The 20,998-nt window shown below is 39.8% G+C and overlaps 1 protein-coding gene across 1 annotated transcript in view; it reads left to right on the top strand.

Moving 5' to 3' along the window:
• Positions 1-20,998, top strand: part of TPTE2 (transmembrane phosphoinositide 3-phosphatase and tensin homolog 2) — a 79,834-nt gene continuing 58,836 nt past the window's right edge. The window contains 3 exon segments of the mRNA XM_023190639.2: positions 1-1,650; positions 4,052-4,105; positions 5,944-5,997. Of these exon segments, the coding sequence (XP_023046407.1) occupies positions 1,508-1,650; positions 4,052-4,105; positions 5,944-5,997 (251 nt within the window). The 5' untranslated portion in view covers positions 1-1,507.

Below are 20,998 nucleotides of genomic sequence, written 5' to 3'. Positions count from 1 at the left end.
GGTCAAAAAAGGGAAACTTCTTGTTATTGTCTTGTCACCCTTAGTAGCAGGCACATACTTGGGAAAGTCAGGTTTCCTGTATATGAGACGTGCTAGAGTGGGCCAAAGGAAGAAAATCCTATGCAGAGCAATCAGCAAGTAGCAGTGGGCAGGGAGCAGTGGAGCCGTGAGGGGAAAACAACAGGAAAACAACAGAGCTAATGGCCTGGCAGGGTTCCTCACACCCAGAGCTCTACCACCATGTGAGGCTAACAATACAAGCCCACACCCATCATCACATTGTACGGAGCAGTTTCCCGACCCTGTGTGAGAGCAGAGAAGACACCTGTGATGGTGAAAGCAAGGCACTGATGAAGGGATTTTAGTATGAGGAAATGAGGTGAGGTCAAAGGAATTTGTACATAGAAACTGCAGCTGAATTTGAATCAAAGTAAACCACGAAATGCTTACTTTGTGCTTCATTCAATTGTAGCAACTAAACATCACTTCTGAGTGATTCAAACCTGAAAGGGAAGTCTCGGATGTCATATTGGTGTTGGACTATATATATGTGTGTAAATTCTGTAGCACTGCCAAGTCTAAATTCAAATCAGTACCCTGGAATGGAGCTATCGGTGAACTGTGAGACAAAAATCAATCAATATAGATATAAGGATATATGAGCATAGGAGGAAACAATTATATACCATTTACATATACCTATATGCATTCATATTAAATCAAGGCATGCACCCACAGGTACTGCAGAGAAATATACAGGTTGAGATTAGGAAAGGTTCAAGGGCATTAATGGAAAAACAAAAAACTGTTACACGTGTCTACATGATCTCACTATAGGAAATGAAGGTGCCTTTATGCCTTCTTGAATGAATTTAGATAAAAGATGACCACATAAGAAGATTGATTTTTCTTACTAGTCTGTTTGATACTCTGAATAACAATCAAAAATAATTTGCAGACTGCCTATATGTGAGACCTTATTACAATGGCTGAAGACAGCAGAGAATCCTCTTTGGAAACAGAAAAGGATAGCAGGGGACAGAGAGTAGTGAAGAACTCCGGAGAAGAGAAAAAAGCTAACAACCCTAGAAATGTTTTCGACCCTGCAGAACTCTGCCACAATACAGGGTGATACTCCCAACTCCAAATACCATCATATTGGATTGTGTCCTTGACTCAGACCTGCAGTTAGTTTACCCTACTTGTGGACCAAGAGAGACGATCAAGCAAAGAAGTAATGGAGGGCCTTCGAGGCAGCACATTTAGTGGAATAAGAGGGCTGACTATCTCCACACAAAAGTTTATTTTGAAATAACTGCCACCACACAGGCTGTCAGGCACTGGGACTGAGGTCATAACAAAGAGGCTTATTTAAATCTGGAAGTGTTATGATTTTCCCTAGCCTAAGATGTTGATTGCCATCGTATAAATCCTCCTTTCTTATAAAAAATGACATTTCAGAACCAAATTGTGCTATACAAATGAATAGTCAGAATTTAACTGGTTTATGTGCAGAGTAATGAAAGAGAGTTTTTCCAGAAGAGTGAATTTGGAATTGTGTCTCCTGTCTGACTGTGTTCTTTTATCATCCTCCAGTCCACCCACAAATGAATTACCAGGCACGGACCTGGAGGCACGTATCAGTGAAAGGTGAGCTATGCATACGTGTGTCTTTATTTATGTAATTAGAACTGAGCATAGAAGTATTCACACAACAGGCACATAAACAAATATATTCATCCATCCATCCATGCGTCCATCCATACACACTTCTCTCAACACACATCCACTAACAACCCATGCACACAATGGAGACATACAACAAGGAGACAGATGGACGGACACTTGTAGAGTTTATTCTGAGAAGCCTGCATGGCCACAGAGAGTGGTTTTTCACAGGGTTTCCAATTGTTCTCATCATAGCTTTTGCAGGTAACATTGCATCCTTTTCTAATGGAGTCATATAGAAAGGAGCAGGTCACAGGAGAGCTGCTGCTTTCTGTTAGTGTATTTGTCACCCTTAGTTCCTAGTAAGCAGCTTCTTACAGGACTCAGATTTCCTGAGTTTGAGAGCCTGTGAGACGACAGAAGGGAGGAGAAAATCCTATTTGTAACATGGAGGAGATGGCAGCCGACAAGGAGCAGTGAAGCCCTGGGCGGAAAAGAATGGAGCTAACGGAACATGGACTTGTCCGTCACACTGCAGAGCTCTGTCCGCACATGAGGTTGGTGCTAAAACACAAACACAAGCACAGCACCTCATTGGACGCAGCCCTTCCTTAGGCCCACAGCTACTTGCCTGTGTCTCCTGGACAGGAAAGACTAGCATGATGGGTGAAAGGAAAGAGGTGACGGAGAGATCCAGGAAGTGGGCCATAGATGGGATTAGAGGGAGGAATGCCTACAGAGTGGAGTTGAATTCAAAAGAAATTCACCCACCAAAGACTGTCGTGCATTGGCCAGCTCCAGTGGTAGAGGGTTTTGGTGAACTCTTGAGTCAGTGAGTCTTAGATAGGTGTAAAGTATGTGCTGCAATCGTATAAAGTATGATGTGTAGGGTAAATGGCATGGCAGATTCCAAACAACCAAATACACACATGACTTCTGTAAGGATAAGGCAGTTTACAGGTTGAAAAGTAGTAGGTAGGTCGGGGGCGGTGGCTCGGGCCTGTAGTTCCAGCACTTTGGGAGGCTAGGGCGGGTGAATAATGAAATCAGGAGTTCAAGTCCAGTCCAGCCAACTTGGTGAAACCCCATCTCTATTAAAAATACAAAATTTTGCCGGGCGCGGTGGCTCAAGCCTGTAATCCCAGCACTTTGGGAGGCTGAGACGGGCGGATCACGAGGTCAGGAGATCAAGACCATCCTGGCTAACACGGTGAAACCCCGTCTCTACTAAAAAAATACAAAAAACTAGCCGGGCGAGGTGGCTGGCGCCTGTAGTCCCAGCTACTCGGGAGGCTGAGGCAGGAGAATGGCATGAACCCGAGAGGAGGAGCTTGCAGTGAGCTGAGATCCAGCCACTGCACTCCAGCCTGGGTGACAGAGCGAGACTCCATCTCAAAAAAAAAAAAAAAAAAAAAAAAATACAAAATTTTTAATAGAGTATCTTCTAGTAGGCTGGCCAGTGCAACATGCGATATAAAGAAATAGTTATACATGTATCTATGCATATACAAACACATACATACATGCATTCATACACACAAGAGAGATTGATTTGGTCTATTGACTGTCACAAGCATCCATGGGAACTAGGAGTTCCCTGGAAACTATTTCTAGAGTCCTCTCAGAATGAGCTTTGTATGGAATATTCTTTTGTTTTTTGGATGGAGGTAGGAAAATGGGGAGGAACTCATAGAGGGAGGCCCTTTATGTTAGTGTTTGTCACATTTCCTTTCTGTGAGAATGAGACTACTAGTAGTGTGGACCAAGGGAGAAGTGAATCCTGCTTGGAGCAAGAAGGAGATAGGAGTGGACAAAGCTCAGAGAAATGCCAGCCAAAAAAAAAAGAACAGAGCTAATAACCCTGGAATTATTTCACACCCTCCAGAACTCTGCCTTTATGTGAGGCTGACTGCCTTGACCCATACCCACCCTCACATGGGACGGAGCCCTTGCTTGAGGCCTGCAGCGACTTGGCCACAAGTCTTGGTCAGGAAAGACAACTAGGATGGGTGGAAAGTGAGGAGGTGATTGGAGGTGATGGAGAATGAGGAACTCAGATGGGATTATAAGAAGGGGACTTACAAACTAAATTTGAACTGGAACTCAGTGCTCTCCAAAAATGCTGTTATACATTGAGGTGTAGCTACCCTTACTTATTCTGGATGCATCACTATGTTTACAGCCTAAGATACTCAACTGTTGGCAATTAGAACCTCATTTCTAATAGAAAGCAAATGCCATCCCAGGTCATTTTAGTGATGTACATACATGTGAATAATTACAGTGTAACTGGTGAATAGCGCATAGACTAACTGTAGCTATTTGTTGCAAAACATTAGGATTACGCATTGTGTCTGACTCTGACCATATTTGTCCTCTACAGTCCCGATCCGAATGCCCTGGCGGGAGTCATCATTGAGAGAAGCCCCAGTGACCGGTGAGTTATAAAAGATGTACACATGGCCAGGTGCAATGGTTCACACCTGTTATCTGAGCACTTTGGGAGGCCGAGGCAGGCAGATACCCTGAGGTGAGGAGTTTAAGACCAGGCTGGCAAACATAATGAAACCCCATCTCTACTAAAATGACAACAACTAGCCAGCTGTGGTGGCAGGTGCCTCTAATCCCAGCTGCTCAGGAGTTTGAGGCAGGAGAATCACTTGAACCTGGGGAGGTGCAGGTTGCAGTGAGCTGAGACCATGCCACTGTGTTCCACTCAGGGCAGCAGGAGAAAAACTTTGTCGCAAAACAAAGAAAGAAAGAAAAAAATGGTGTACACACACACGTGCACAAAACGGTAACAAAGAAAGAGACCTAGATTGGTGTGATTCACTCTCAGAAGTGTTCACGATAATACAGTGTCTTTGACACAGTTTCTTGATCATCTCACTGTATCACGTATAACTTCCACATTTTTACAGTTGTTTAGAAAAAAAGAAACAGACTATAGAGAGAGGCCTCTGTCTGTTACTGTCTTTTCACCATTTGTTAGTAGTAGTCAAATGCCTTGGAAACTCTGATTTTCTCTGTATGAGACAATGCAGAGTGGGCCGAGGGAAGAGAGAATCTTGTTTGGAGTGAGGCGGAGGTAGGAGTGCTCGGGGAACTAGAAAGCCCTGAGTAGAAAGCAACAGAGCTAAGAGCCTTGGAGGTGTTCTCCACCCTCCAGAACTCTGCCACCACGGAGGCTGGAGCTCCAAACCTCAAATCACTGTCCTATTGGATTGTGCTTCTGTGTCAGTCCTCCACTTATTTGACCCTTTTTGTGGGGCAGGAGAAACCACCATGCTTGGTGAAGGTAAGGAGGTAATGGAGGGCCTTTGAAGCAGAACATTGAATGGAATAAGAGGGCTGACTACCTGCAAACAGGAGTTGAGTTTGAAATAGCTGCCACCACAAAGTCTGTCACACATTGGGACTGAGGTCATAATAAAGAGGTTTACTTAAACCGAGAAGCATTACTGTTTTCCCCAGCTTATGATTTTGGTTGTCGTCATATAAATCCTCATTTCTAATAAAGAAAAAAGACATTCTGTATTCCAACAGTGCTATACAAATGAATAGTCAGAAATTAATTGGTTTCTGTCTAGAGTAATGATAGGTAATTTTTCCAAAATATAAATTCAGAATTATGTCTCCTATCTGACTGTATTCTTTTATCATCCGCTAGTACACAGACAAATGAATTTAAAGGAGCAACCAAGGAGACACTTATGAATGAAACATGAGTAATAAATAGTTAAGTAAAGATTCCCATCAGCATAAGAGTGCACAGAACTAAACACACACAGGCACATGCGCAAGTCCATCCATCCATCCATCCATCCATCCATCCACCCACACACACTTCTCTTCAACATGCGTACGCAAATTAATCCATGCACATGATGGAAACTAGAACAAGGAGAAAGGAAAAAGATGGACATTTGTGGAATTTACTCTCAGGAGCCTGCATGGCCATGGCCATATAGATTTTTTTTTTTTTTTTTTTTTTTTTTTAGGAGAGTTTCCAGTTCTTCTCATTGTAGCATTTGTTAGTAACTTTGCATCCTTCTTTGGTGGAGTTGTATAAAGAGGAGCAGGTCATAGGAGAGTTGCTTCCTCCTGTTAGTGTATTTGTCACCCTTAGTTCCTAGTAAGCAGTTTTTAATGGGACTCAGATTTCCTGAGAGAAATTAATTGGTTTCTGTCTAGAGTAATAAAAACTAATTTTTCCAAAAAAGTGAATTTAGAATCATGTCTCCTAGCTGACTGTATTCTTTAATCATCCTCTAGCCCACACAACAGTGAATGTAAAGGAGCAGCCCTGTTGTCACCTATCAGTAAAAGGTGAGTTATCAATCCATAAAGTCACACGTATGCATAAGTGTGCTTAGAGCTATACACACACACAAGCACATACAAAAATAGATCCATCTGTCTCCATCCATACACACTTCTGTCAACACATTTACACAAACAAACCCACGCCCACAGTGAAAACACAAAACATGGAGACAGACGGACATTTGTGGAATTTACTCTCAGGAGCCTGCATGGCCACACAGTGTTTTTGACAGGGTTTCCAATTCTTCTCATTGTAGCATTTGTAGGTAACTTTGCATCCTTTTTTGATGGAGTTGTATAAGGAAGTCAGTTCATAGGAGAACTTCTTCTTCCTGTTAGTGTATTTGTCACCCGCACTTTCTGGTAGGCAATTTTTTAAAGGATTCAGGTTTCCTGAGTTTGAGACCCTACCATGGTGTGCCAAGAAAGGAGAGAATCCTATTTGCAACATGGAGGAGCTAGTGGCCAATAAGGAGGAGTGAAACCCTGGGAAAAGGCCGGGCGCGGTGGCTCAAGCCTGTAATCCCAGCACTTTGGGAGGCCGAGACGGGCGGATCACGAGGTCAGGAGATCGAAACTATCCTGGCTAACACGGTGAAACCCCGTCTCTACTAAAAATACAAAAAACTAGCCGGGCGAGGTGGCGGGCACCTGTAGTCCCAGCTACTCGGGAGGCTGAGGCAGGAGAATGGCGGGAACCCGGGAGGCGGAGCTTGCAGTGAGCTGAGATCCGGCCACTGCACTCCAGCCTGGGCGACAGAGCGAGACTCCGTCTCAAAAAAAAAAAAAAAAAGAAACCCTGGGAAAAAAAGAATGGAACTAATGGAATGTGGACTTGGCCCACCCCCTCGAGAGCTCTGTCCACATGTGAGGTTGGTGCTCAGACCCAACCCAAACCCACCACCTTGTTGGATGCCGCTTTCCTTAGGTGCGTGGGGACTTCAGTGTGTCTCACGGGCAGGAAAGACTAGGATGATCAATGAAAGGAAGGAAGTGATGGAGGGTTTTCCCAGTCCTGTGAAAACCTCTCCTGGAAATAAATCATAAAGGTGTAAGTGAGACGGGAACCCTGATTCAAGTTAATTATAGTGTAATGCTCAAGAAAATTTGCAAAATGAATGAGATTTTACAGAAGGAATAAAAGGATTGTGTTTAATCAGTGACTGATTAAGGAAACATCTAGGTGAGAATTCTGTAGTTGCTCATTAGTATCATTAGCAATAGTATGTGAGTTTTGTATGTAGTATTGATTTTTAAGCCAATAAATCTTTAAAAGATTTATTAAACGTCCTTATTTTATAGGACATTGGAGGCATGGGCAAATTAAAATGCCTTTCTATTATTATTATTATTTTTTGAGACGAAGTCTCACTGCTGCGCAAGCTGGAGCACAGTGTTGCGATCTCAGTTCATTAACTTCCACTTCCCAGGTTCAAGTGATCCTCCTGCCTCAGCCTCCTGAGTAGATGGGACTGCAGTCACATGCCACCAAGCCCGACTAATTTTTTGTATTTTTCATAGGGGCAGGGTTTCACTGTATTGGCCTGGCTGGTCTTGAACTCCTGACCTCGTGATCCACCCGCCTCAGCCTCCCAAAGTGCTGGGATTACAGTCATGAACCACTGTGCCTGGCTAAAATGTTTTTCTAATATGTACATAGGTTTAATTTATATATAGTTTAATTAATCTCTGATTAATTGACCATTGATAAATGAGTCTTTGTTAATTGTTGGACTTTACTTACTGGGCTTATGTGGTAGGATTTGCATACCCTCACTTATATATGTACATATTTCATATTTATGGAAAATCTACTCCTTTTGGTACAAAAAATGTATTTGCTAATAGTGTCAAAAAAGAGAAATTCACTCTGTGCCCATGTACCGTTTTGCTCCATCAGCACTGCCACTGCCGTCAGTGAAATGACAACAGTAACACATGAAGGGACTTTCAACAAAATTTGAGGTTTAAGTAAATAAAAAACTAGATGTAAACATATATATGTAAATACACACGTAGACACACACAAAAGCATACGTGTAGACAAGAGATTCAGATTTGGGAAGTTCACTGGAGCATCCATGACAATACAGAATGTTTTAGACACTGTTTTCTAAAGTCTTATTACTGTAGTATCTGCAGTTACCTTTCTTTCTTCGATCTAGTTGGATAAAAGAGGAATAGGTCTTAAGAGAAATGCTTCTTATTCCTATTCCATTGGTTACCCTTATTTAGCAGCACCCTGAAACCTTAGGAAAATATGAGAATGTGTGAATTGTATGACACTCTAGTAGAGTGAGCCAAAAGAGGCAATAGTCCTATTTGGAGCAAGGAGGAGGTAACAGTGAGCAGGGAGCTGAGGAGCCCTCAACAGAAAAGAACAAAGCTAATAGACCCCGGTCTCTCCATCTGTTACCACATGAGGCTACTGCCCCAAAGGTAAACACACCGTCAGATCGTATGGAAGCCCTGCCTTGGGTCTGTAGTTACTTTTAGCCCTATCTGAGGGGCAGGAAAGACATCCATGATTGGTGAAGAGTTACTGGTGGTATTTGAACGTGAGAAGGCAGAAAATTACAAGGGCAAGCAAGGTGATTATTTACAAACTGAAGTTGAATTTATGTAAATTTTGCCAGAAACAGTAACTTGGGGATTACGTTTAGGAGTAAAGAAATGTATATAAACTTGATTCATTAAGTTTTTTTCACAGGCCAAAAAATTTCATTACAAACATCTAAAACTTCATTTCCAGAGAAAAATTAAATACCAGTTTCAAATAAATAACTGATTAATGTCAATTTTTCAGGGTAACTAGATTATAGATTGTAGAATAATTATTGCTAATTTGTATCAGAAAATAAGTCTAGGATAACATGTGGAGTCTTGCTATGTGCGTTTTTAATCCTTTAGCTACTACCCCATTGAATTAAAAAGAGTAACGTGTGGTATAGTCATCAATGATGGGTGAGATTTCAAAACATGGAGAGAAAGAAGAGAGGGATGTGTTGAGATTGGTGAAATTCACTCACAAACGAAGTGATAAAGAACTGCACTGAAATTGTGATTCATTCGACTGTTTGTTAAGGCCCAAGAGCACCTTTACATAATGTAAGGTTTTCTTCTAGGAAAAAATGATGTATTAATAGTAGACTCCAAATCACTAACATATATTTTTCAGACTTCAACCAGTTTATAAATGCAGAGCAATAGTATATAACTTCAACCAGAAAAGTATGTCTCTGAAGTCACTTGACCTGACCTGTACATTTTTAATCCTTAGCACTGGCCCGGATAAAACGACATCAGTAGTCTTTCACTACTTTGATATATCTTTGATATAAGTCGCCTTTCAATGGTGGTGTCATTGAAAACTACTGAGGTTATTAATTTGGGTCACTTCTAAAGGATCTATCTACACACACACACACACACAACACACATGTATATGTGTGTGTGTGTATATATATATATACAGATACATCTTTTAGCTATATATGTAGTATATATAGATATATAAATATGTATTTGTGTGTATGTATGTAGATACACGTCTCTATACATATGTCTATATATTTGCATATTTAAATGTGTGTATACATATCTATATAGACATATTCTTTAGCACTGATCCAAATTAATAATATCAGTAGTCATATATATATCCTTTTATATATATAAGCATTGTGTATATATGAAAACATATGTATATATCCTTTAGCCTATATATGTATATGTATACATATATAGTTTATATATACATATGTGTGTGTGTATGCAGATATATCTTGTTTTATTGTGCTTTACTTTATTGCCCCTCAGATATTACTTTTTTATAAACTGAAGGTTTGTAGCAACCCGGCATTAAGCAAGTCTCCTGGTTTTATTTTTCCAACAGCATGTTCTCACTTTGTGTCTCTGTCACATTTTAATAATTCTTGCAATATTCCAAACTTTTTATTATCGTATCTGTTATGGTGATCTGTGATCAGTGATCTTTGATGTTACTATTGTAATTGTTTTGGGGCAACACGAACCATGCGCATATTAAGATGACCAGCCTAATCAATGCCGTGTTGGTTCTGACTGCTCCACTGACTAGCCATTCCCCCATCTCTCTCCTTCTCCGTGGGCCTCCCTATTCCCTGAGATACAACAATATTGAAAGTAGGCCATTTAGTAAGCCTGTGATGGTCTCTAAGTGTCCTAGTGAAAGGAAGAGTCACATGTCTCTCACTTTAAACCAAAAGCTAGAAATGATTGTGAGGAAGGCTAGACTTGCACCAGTTCAGCCAAGTTGTGAATGTAAAACAAAAAACAAAATGAAAAAGCCAAAAAACTTCTTGAAGAAAATTAAGACTGCTACTCCAGTGAAGATACAAATGATGAGAAAGCAAAACAGCCTGATAGCTAATGTGGAGAGTGTTTTAGTGGTCTAGATAAAAGATCAAACCAGCCACAGCATTCCCTTAAGCCAAAGCCTAATCCAGGACAAGGCCCTCACTCTCTTTGGTTCAGTGAAGGCTGGGAGAGGCAAGGAAGTTGCAGAAGAAAAGCTTGAAGCTAAAAGGTTGGTTCATGAGGTTTAAGGAAAAAAGCCATCTCCTTAACATAAAAGTACAAGGTAAACAGCAAGTGCCAATACAGAAGCAGCAGCAAGTTATCCAGAAGATCTAGCTGAGATAATTGATGAAGGTGGCCACACTAACCAACAGATTTTCAATGTAGACAAGATAGCCTTTTATTGGAAGAAGATGCCATCTAGGACTTTTGTATTTAGAGAGGAGAAGTCAACGCATGGTTTCAAAGCTTCAAAGCACAGGCCAGTTCTCTTGTTAGTGGCTAATGAAGCTGGTGGCTTTAAGTTGAAGCCAACAATCATTGACTATTCTGAAAATCCTAGGGCCCTTACGAATCATGGTGAATCAAGCAAGATGGGTGACTAGAGATGCCTGGCGCTTGTCTCCCCTACAAGAAAGAACCGAGGCAACAAATACACATCTAAGATTTGATTAGAGTATCAAAGGGATAGTCCTAGAGTGCAGCAAAGGAGTGGAGACACACCTGTGGTGACTGGAAGTCCCCACCGCATGGAAACACTCAGCCTCTGCAGCCCCTTCTCCCCCATCTGGATTGAATTGGTCCAGAGAGAGGAGGGACTTCTCATTGCAGGGTGAAGGTAAGCAGAAGATCCCCACCAGCCCCACTGCCATCACAAACACAGAGTCTTTACAACGGGAGAATCTCACAGTCTTTGCAAGCCCTGAGGCCAATGTGGAGTACTGCCAAGAATTTACGCAACTGCATGTGCTCATGGACTAGGAGTTCAAGGTGAAGACTTCCCACCCCCAGAGACCTAAGCTGGCCTTGAGACCAGAGTCACCATCTTGAGACCAGAGTCATCTCTTGATTGTGCCCTCCTCTGGGGGCCAGTAGCCACTGTGCCTCTCCAGCACTGGAGCTTTATCTTCAGTACACCAGGCCCACATGGGTGGGTTAAAGCCACAATCCCAGCTGTGTGGAGGTTGGTCCCAGGATTGGCTGTAACTCAAGTACTGAAGAGCGGGGAAATCGAGCCCCACCACCACACTTCCAGACAGAGGATTAATCTACAGTCCCATCCAGGGTAAACTCACTCTTAAGCCAGCCAAACCACTACCTGCCCTCTCCCAAGTGGGAGAGGCCCCTAAGCCTCTGAGCAGCTGATACACCCCCAGGTCAACAGAGTGACTACGAGCCCATGCTCAGGACCTGAGAAACAGCCCTGCAGGCCCCATCCACCACAGACATGCTCCTGGCCTGCCCAGGAGCCCTCTGCCTTTAATAAGGGCCTGAACAACAGTCCCACAGGCTGCCCCCAGCAGGCACACCACTGAGTGGGCCTTGCACCTGTGTCTCAGACCTGAGGCAAGCAACTGTGTATGCCCAAGTCTCAGGGCCAAGAAACAACTCTGGGAGCTTACTCTGGCCAGCAGACCCTCAGGCCACCTCAGCAGCCACATACCTATGTCCCAGGTTGAGGAACATCGTGGGTCATAGAAGCATTCCCCTGGGCTTCCCCTGGCAGGCACCACCCAGGCCACCTGAGCAGCAGTATGCCCACATCCTGAGCTAGAATAGCCCCATGGACTACCCCCAGCAGATACACATCCAGGACAGTTGAGAAGTCATTTGACTGTATCCCAGGCCGGAGAAACACCCCTTCTCGGGCAGTCCTGGCAAAGATACCTTCAGTCCAGCTTAGCAGCCGTGCAGCTATATATTTGGCCTATCAGTTTCCCCCAGCAAACTGGCCCCAGGCCAGATGAGCAGCTGTGTACCCACATACTAGGTATGAGAAACAGCCCTTCAGGCCACTCCGGGAGTGCATGCTTTCAGGCCAGGCAGACAGCTGTGTGCCTGCATCCTGGGCCTGAGAAAGTGTCCTGCAAGGCACATCTGGCTGGCATGTCCTGGTTGAGGAACTGCATCCCCATGCTGCTGGCTAGAGTGACAGTACCATGGCCAGCCATATAAAGCCATACTCCAAGTTTTCTGATCCACTGTATGCCTGCACACACCCCTACCCTGAGAAACAGCCCAGTGAGCCCACCCTTGGCAAAGCTGCACCACCATCACCGTAAACTTCCTTAGCCTAGGCCACTGAGTAACTTGCAAATGTTACTAGTGTGGATCACAGCTGAATAAACTACATGGAGACTACACTTAACGGCATCCATGTAGATCCAAGGCCAATATACCCCAATGAACTGACATCCAAGACCCATTCATACAAATAAATTCATACAAGTAAAGCTACTCCATAAAATTGGAAAAGGTGACTTTTACACCAGATGCATAGAAATCAACATAGAAACACACCAACCATGAAATGCAAGCAAACATGTCACCTACAAAGGGAAATAATAATTATCCAGTAATAGACCCCAATCATAAATATATGAAATGACAGAAAAAAGAATAATCTTAAGGAAACTCAGTGAGATATAAGGTAATACACATAGACCAGTCAATGAAATCAGGAAAACAGGATTTGAAAGAGAAATTCAGTAAAGATACAGATATCATAAAAAGAACTAACAGAAGCCCTAAGAGCTAAGCAGTTCAAGGGATGAAATGAAAAAATGCAATCAATGGCTTTACAGACAAGATCAAGCAGAATAAATGATTTCTGAACTTGAAGACAAGTCCTTTGAAATAACACAGGCAGGCAAAAAAGAATAAAAAAGAATGAAAAAAGCCTACAGGATTTATGGGACACCATTAATTTGATCAAATATTCATATTATGGGCATTCCAGAAGGAAAAGTGAAGAGAAAATACGAGGAAAACATATTTAATAAAATAAGAGCATAAAAATTCCTCACTCTTGAAAGAGAGCTAGACATCTAGTTTCAGGAAGATCAACGAACCCCAAATACATTCAACCCAGACATTATAATCAAATTGTGAAAAATCAAAGACAAAAAATCAAAGACAAAAATAGCAAGAGAGAAGTAAGACACTTATAATGGAATCCCCATTAGACTTAACAGCTGATTTCTCAGCAGAAACCTTAGGCTATAAGAGAATGGGATGATATATTTGAAGTTCTGAAAGAAAAAAATCTTTTAGCCAAGAATATTATACCCAGCACAGCTATCCTTTACAAATGAAGAAGACATAAAATCTGTCATAGATAAACAAAAACAAAGATAATTCATCACTACTAGACCAGCCTTACAAGAAATGCCTAAGGGAGCCTTACATCTGGAAGTAAAAAGATGATAACCACTATCATAAAAACATGCAAAACTTTAAGTCACTGTTAGAGTCAATACATAAAGGGGAAAGAGAAAGGAATGAAACCTTATCACTACAGAAAACTACCCAACTTCAAAAGTAAACAGAGAGGAAGAAAGGAACAAAACATATACAAAACAACCAGAAAACAATAAAATGTTGGAAGTAACTCCTCACCTACCACTAATAACTTAGAATGTCAATAGATTAAATACACCATGAAGGAAAGAGACTTGCTGAGTGGATTAAAAAATAAGACCCAACTATATTTTATCTAAAATAAACTCACCTTACCTGTAAAGAAACACATAGACTGAAAATGAAGGGAAGGAAAAAGATATTCCATGCAAACGAAAGCCAAAAGTGAGCAGAAATAGCTATGCTTGTATCAGACAAAACAGACTTCAAGTTAAAAACCATAAAAAGTGACAAACAAGATTATTATGTAATAATAAAGGGTTCCATTCAGCAAGAAATATAACATAATTGTAATATGTGTGTAATTGTAAGTATGTATGCACTCAAACACCAGAACACCTAGACATATAAAGTGAATATCTAGATCTAAGGAGGGAGATAGACCCAGTTACAATAAGAGTTGGGTCCTTCAGTATCTCATGCTCAGCACTGGACAAATCATCTAGACAGAAAATCAACAAAGAAACATCAGACTTGGCCGGGCTTGGTGGCTCAAGCCTGCAATCCCAGCACTTTGGGAGGCCGAGACGGGTGGATCACGAGGTCAGGAGATCGAGACCATCCTGGCTAACACAGTGAAACCCCGTCTCTACTAAAAATACAAAAAACTAGCCGGGCGAGGTGGCGGGCGCCTGTAGTCCCAGCAACTCAGGAGGCTGAGGCAGGAGAATGGCGTAAACCCGGGAGGCGGAGCTTGCAGTGAGCTGAGATCCGGCCACTGCACTCCAGCCTGGGCGACAGAGCAAGACTCCGTCTCAAAAAAAAAAAAAAGAAACATCAGACTTAAACTCTACCATAGACCAAATGGACATAACAAACATTTACAGAACGTCTCACCTAACAGCTGCAGAATACACATTCTTTTCATCAGCACATGAAACATTATCCAAGATAGACCATATGTTAGGCTACAAAACAAGTCTTAACAAATTTTTAAGAATTGAAATTATATCAGGTATCTTATCTTACCCCAATGAAATAAAACTAGACATTCGTAACAAGAGGAACATTCAAAACTATACAGACATATGGAAATTAAACAACATGCCCTTGAGTTACAATGAGTGAAGAAAGAAATTAAGAATGAAATTTAAAAATTCCTTGAAACAAATGTAACTAGAAACACAACATGCCAAAACATAGGGGACACAGCAAAAGCAGTTATTAAGAAGTATGTTTTTAGCAATAAATGCCTGGATCAAAAAAACTAGAAAACTTTCAAATAAGCTACTGAACAATTCTACCTCAAGAAACTAGAATAGTAAGAACAAATGAAACCCCAAATTATTGAAATAAATAGTGAAGAACAAACAGAAATAAACAAATTTGAGGCAAAAATTACAAAAGGTTAACAAAAAGCAGGTTAAAAAATATCAACAAACTGTTAGCAAGACTAAGAAAAAGAGAAGACACAAATAAGTAAATTGAGAAACAAAAAAAGAGACCTCATAACAGGTATGACAGAAATAAAAAGAATTATTAGAGACTATTATGAACAACTCTACAATAAATTTGAAAACCTAGAGGAAGTGGACAAAATCCTTGACACATACAACCTACTAAGACTAAACCAAGAAGAAATAGAAAACCTGAACAGACCATAAGCAAGTAATGAGATTGAATCAGTAATAAAAAGGCTTTCAACAAAGTCCGGGACCTGATGGTTTCACCACTTAATTCTCACTTGTGAAAGGAAGAGTCATTTGCTACAGCAAACTTCATTGTCCTATTTTAAGAAATTGCCTCAGCCACCCCAACCATTGGCAACCACCACTCTGATCAGTCAGCAGCCATCAACATGGAGGCAAGACCCTCCACCAGCAAAAGGACTATGACCTGCTAAAGGCTCAGGTTATCATTAGCATTTTTTAACCAATAACATAGTTTTGAATTAAGGTATGTACATAAGTTTTTGAACATAATGCCATTGCAAACTTAACAGGCTATAGTGTAGAGTAAACATAACTTTCATATGCACAGGGAAACCAAAACATTTGTGTGAGTTGCTTAATGCAGTTTTTGCTTCATTGCAGTGGTCTGGAATGAAACCCACAATGTCTTTGAGATATGTCTATACACATTATTTATACATCTGTAGACATGTTCTTTTATATATCTTTATATACATACATATAGAAAGAGAGATAGAAAAGAAGACAAAAATATGCAAAATTCAGTGTTGGGAATATCCATGAGGAAAGAGTTTCTGGTTAATGATTGTAATTTTCTTTCTTAAATATTAGGTCTTCAGTGAGCTAAGTCATGTTTACTGTATCCTTTAGATTCATGGGATTCTTGTTATTCAAATATATTTTTCATCACTATTTTGTGTAGCAAATATCTAATGATATATTTTTGCATTTTTTTTTTTTTTTTTTTGGTGGCTAAAGTATGTTAGAACGACTTTCCAAGTTTGAAGTTGAAGATGCTGAAAATGTTGCTTCATATGAGTAAGTCAGTTTGAAGTATGAAAGGAGGGAGCCATTGATGGATCTCTTGTCTTTAAACAGGGCTTATGCTGAGGCAAGGAGGAAAAAGGGAAACTATGGAAAGATATAAAAATGTATGGGTGGGAAGGTACACCATATTTTACTCCAGTTGAATTCTTAGACAAGTATTATTTTGAAAAAAAAAATCCATCCATTCAGAAATAAATGTTCTTCTAGCTTGAAAATGTAAAAAGTGTTCTTAGAAGAAATTAATTCCATTAAAAGTTTTGTTTTGTTTTTTTTTTTTTTTTTAAACCAGGGATGCAGAATGCTACTTAACTCATCAATACTGAACATTTCTCATTTTTACTGGATATTGTGTGATTCCCAATTTTGTAGATTTTGCCTATGAGCAAGTGGTATTGATAGCAAAAGCAAACATGTTTTGCTGATTCGGATTTTATTCTTATTTGTTTCTAATCTCACTAGATTACTTCCTGTTGCACTGACCTGAAGGCATTTTATCATGTACTCACTGTAATGAAACAATACATTCTTAAACTGGCTTGTGTCTGAACTGCAGACATATTCAGGAGATTTTTCTTCTGCTTCTTTCTTGCCCAGTTGTATAACCATTCGCCAGCTTGTGTCAATGCTGGAGAGGAAGTACTGCCATAGAGGAAGTTAACTTGCCATAGTTGTAAGCTGTTGGTGTCTGAACAAAGATTGGAAACAAAGAGGGCAAATACAGATAGTTCTTCAAATTACCCTGAATTTGCCACTGAATTAAACTGTGTGTCTGCAAATTAGCTATACATTTTCTGTAATGGAGCTGCCCAGGGCTGAAGCAAAATTAGACAGATTAAGCAAGGCAAGCATTTCCTTCTCCCCACTCCAAACAAAATAAAGCAGGTTTTCATTTCATTTTATTTTTAAATTACAAAGTCTCATTACATAGATATAGGAGGAATTCGCAGTAGTCCCTGTGAGAAATGCTGTTTCATACCAGGGGGATGATCTTGGATTTATAGTAAAAGCTGGAATCAGTGCTGGGCTTTGACATCATATATTCATTCACCTGATACTCAGCAAGTCACTAAACGTCTTTAACTTTCAGATTATTCAAATGTAAACTGGTTATGATGCTATCTATGTACTGGATATTGTATTGTAAAAAAGTAGTAATAAAACTAAAATAACATGCAAAAATACTTTGAAAACTCTGTAGCTCTGTGAATAGGTTGTATTCTAAAAACTGAAAATAACTTAAGAGTTCATTAAAGGAAAATCAGAAAATACAGTCAACAAATCTACCCACATATAGTCATTCTTAAACTTGGATGCATGCACTTCTAAGTTCTTTAAGCATATACTTTTTTCGTTTACAGATACGAGACCATACTTATTATTATTCTTTTGTAAATAACCTTATTACTTCATGACATCATGACTATATTTTTTGTTAATACATATTCATGTGCACTTACAACAATATTTGTAACAGTTGTGTAATATTTCATGGTGTAGATGTGCTATAATTCATTTAATAGTCAGATATTGCTGAACAGTTAAGTTGTTTTTACAAGTTTTTAAGTGTTACAAAACATGAATATATTTGAGGCTAAATCTCTGTATATTGTTGGTTATTTGCTTGTTATGAATTCTCAGAAGTGGAAATTCTGTGTCAAAGGGAATGATTGTGACACTATTGATATTGATATGTGCTTTAACATCAAGATGCAAAGTGTACATTTCTCCCCTCCCACACTTAGCATTAGCCATCATTGATTTATTTGATATTAGTAAATATATTTGTTTTAATGCACATTCTTGACACACCTTCATTTACCCGTTGTAAGTTAATATTTCATCATTTGCAAACTACCTTTGCCCAATTAAAATTGGTGTGTTTTTCTGCCTTTGGACTGAAAAGTTAAATCTATTGATCCTTTTTCTATTTTATGTAATACAAGTAATTTCTCCCAGGTTGTCTTGCTTTTCACTATATGAAAGTATTTAATCTTCATGTAATCAAATGTATCTGTACTTTTCTTTGTGATTTTGCCTTTAATGTTATTCTCAGAAAGTCCTTGTTACCCCAAGATTTTAAATATATTCACCAAAATTTCTGTTTTGAATTTATTTTCTTCATTTAAATAAAATATCTGCTCTGAATTTACTTTGTCTTAAGGTATAAAGTGTAGAAATTTACTTTTCTTCTAAGTGACTCATAGTTTTCTCAGCATGAAAATGTCATCCCCCTGTATTGTCCTTACCCTGTTTTAGTGATCTAGAGTGAGCAGGAAAACCAGTCACTACAGTGTTTTTAGTGCTTTGCATCACGGCCGTCTCCCTACCCCCAGCGTCTGTACCAGAGAAAAATGTGTCCAGTGGGAGAGAGAGCACCTGCCTTCAATACAAATCCCGTTTCATTAAACATGGTCTTGTTAGTGTCATGTAGCTCCCACCTTCTATTGATAAAAAATAAGTCACGTTCATAGTTAATATTTGTGCTTTTAATTCAACTTTGATATTGATATTGGAACTTTTAGTGTTTTAAGGTTTAGTATCGCGTATCTTTTTCTGTCTCTCTTTTTTTTTTTTTTTTTTTTCCCTGAGCCAGAGTCTTGCTCTGTCACCCGACTGGAGTGCAGTGGCGCCATCTCAGCTCACTGCAACTTCTGCCTCCCAGGTTCGAGAGATTCTCCTGCCTCAGCCTCCTGAGTAGCTGAGACTACAGGCACGCACCACCACACCCAGCTAATTTTTTGTATTTTTAGTAGAGACAGAGTTTCACCATGTTGGCCAGGATGGTCTCGATCTCTTGACCTCGTGATCTGCCCGCCTTGGCCACCCAGAGTGCTGGGATTACAGATGTGAGCCACCGTGCCTGGCCTCTATCTCTTTATTTTTAAATTGTCATTTAAATTTAGTTTTTGTCTCTCGCGTATAGCATGTAATGCCTTTAATTTCAAAGTTATCTGAGAGTATTTCTCAATATGCAATATGAGAGTAATATGTTTGTATTTATGATTTCTAGTATGTTTGGTTTTATTTATCATCTTTTTCTTTATTAAAAATACTTTGATATTTTCTTTTTAAATTGGTCTATATTTTGCTATTGATTTGTTTTTATCCCTTGCATTTTTTATTGATATGCAAGTCAGAAGCCCATTTCTAGTCTATCAATGTTTATATTTAAACATATAGAAAACATAATTATATCATTTTTCTCCATCATTATCAAGAATAAAACTGGACTTATACCAGTGAAAGACAAGAAACGCAACCTGCCGTTACTTCTGTCTTCTTCCACACCTTGAATCCTAGTGTAAGAATGCCTAAAAATTCAAAGCAATACTATTATTCATGATTTTATATGATTTATCTTTACTTCTAGAATCATTTATTTACATCTTCAGCTGCTACATTTTTATGCTACATTGACAATTATTATTTAGACTTACCTAATTCTGAGTTTATATTATTTACCATCTTTTCTCCATAAGTCATCTTCCTTAATTCCATGTTCTTCATTTTGATTCATTGCTCAGCTGACTCAAGCACTCTGAGTAATTGTTTTTAGGAAAGGTACATGGAGGCTATGCTTTTGAGTTGCTGCATGTTGGAGTGTCTGTCTATTGCTCCCGAGTGTGAACAGTACTTTTCCTGGATATGGATTTATTGAGTCATAGTTACTTCCCTGCAAACTGCACATAACTGCTTGAAGCTGCATTTACATAGTACACTTTTTTTAACCAAAAAAGTCTTAATTGTATATTTACTTGGTATAGTTTCAGTGGACACTGAAACAGATTAAGGGGCTAAAGCCACGCAAGCCACTCCTTCATGCCTTCGTAATCTGTCAGGCTTGGTTCTGTATGGTGACATTGTCAAGTGAGTTCAGATTTATGACATTTCCTTGATACCCAGAGATCCAGTAGACTGTGTGGGATCAGAGGTTCTTGTAGTAAGAGAATGACAACTTGAGGAGAGAATTCACCTCTTTCGGCCGTTTGATCCTCCATCTGCATCAGCCTTAACTCTCCAAGCCTGGGCGGAGGTGGTGGGTCCAGGTGGAGCGGGGAAGATTAGAAGGATTGGGGATTTTCCCTTATCTCAGGTTAACCTAACATCATTCAGCAAAGTCCAATTTTTTTTTTTAACTTTTATTTTAGGTTTGGAGGTACATGAGAGGTTTGTTACTTAGGTAAACATATGCCAGGGAGGTTTTTTTTTTTTTTTAACATATCATTCCATCATCCAGGTATTAAGCTCAGTACCCAAATAGTTATCTTCTCTGCTCCTCTCTCTCCTGCTACCCTCCCCACTTACGTAGACCCCAGTGTCTATTTCTTTGTGTTCATAAGTCCTTATGGTTTAGCTACCACTGATAGGTGAGAACATTCAGTATTTGGTTTTCTGTTTCTGCACTAGTTTGCTAAGGATAATAGCCTCCAGCTCCATCCATGTTCCCACAAAAGACATGATCTCATTCTTTTTTTATGGCTGCATAGTATTCCGTGGTATATATGTACCATTTTTTTTTTTTTTTTTTTTTTTTGAGACGGAGTCTCGCTCTGTCGCCTAGGCTGGAG

This window comes from Piliocolobus tephrosceles, chromosome X (assembly GCF_002776525.5).
Source record: "Piliocolobus tephrosceles isolate RC106 chromosome X, ASM277652v3, whole genome shotgun sequence".
NCBI classification, from domain to species: Eukaryota; Metazoa; Chordata; class Mammalia; order Primates; family Cercopithecidae; genus Piliocolobus; species Piliocolobus tephrosceles.
The sequence above is the reverse complement of the archived record's forward strand: the minus strand, read 5'-3'. Positions and strand labels throughout refer to the sequence as shown.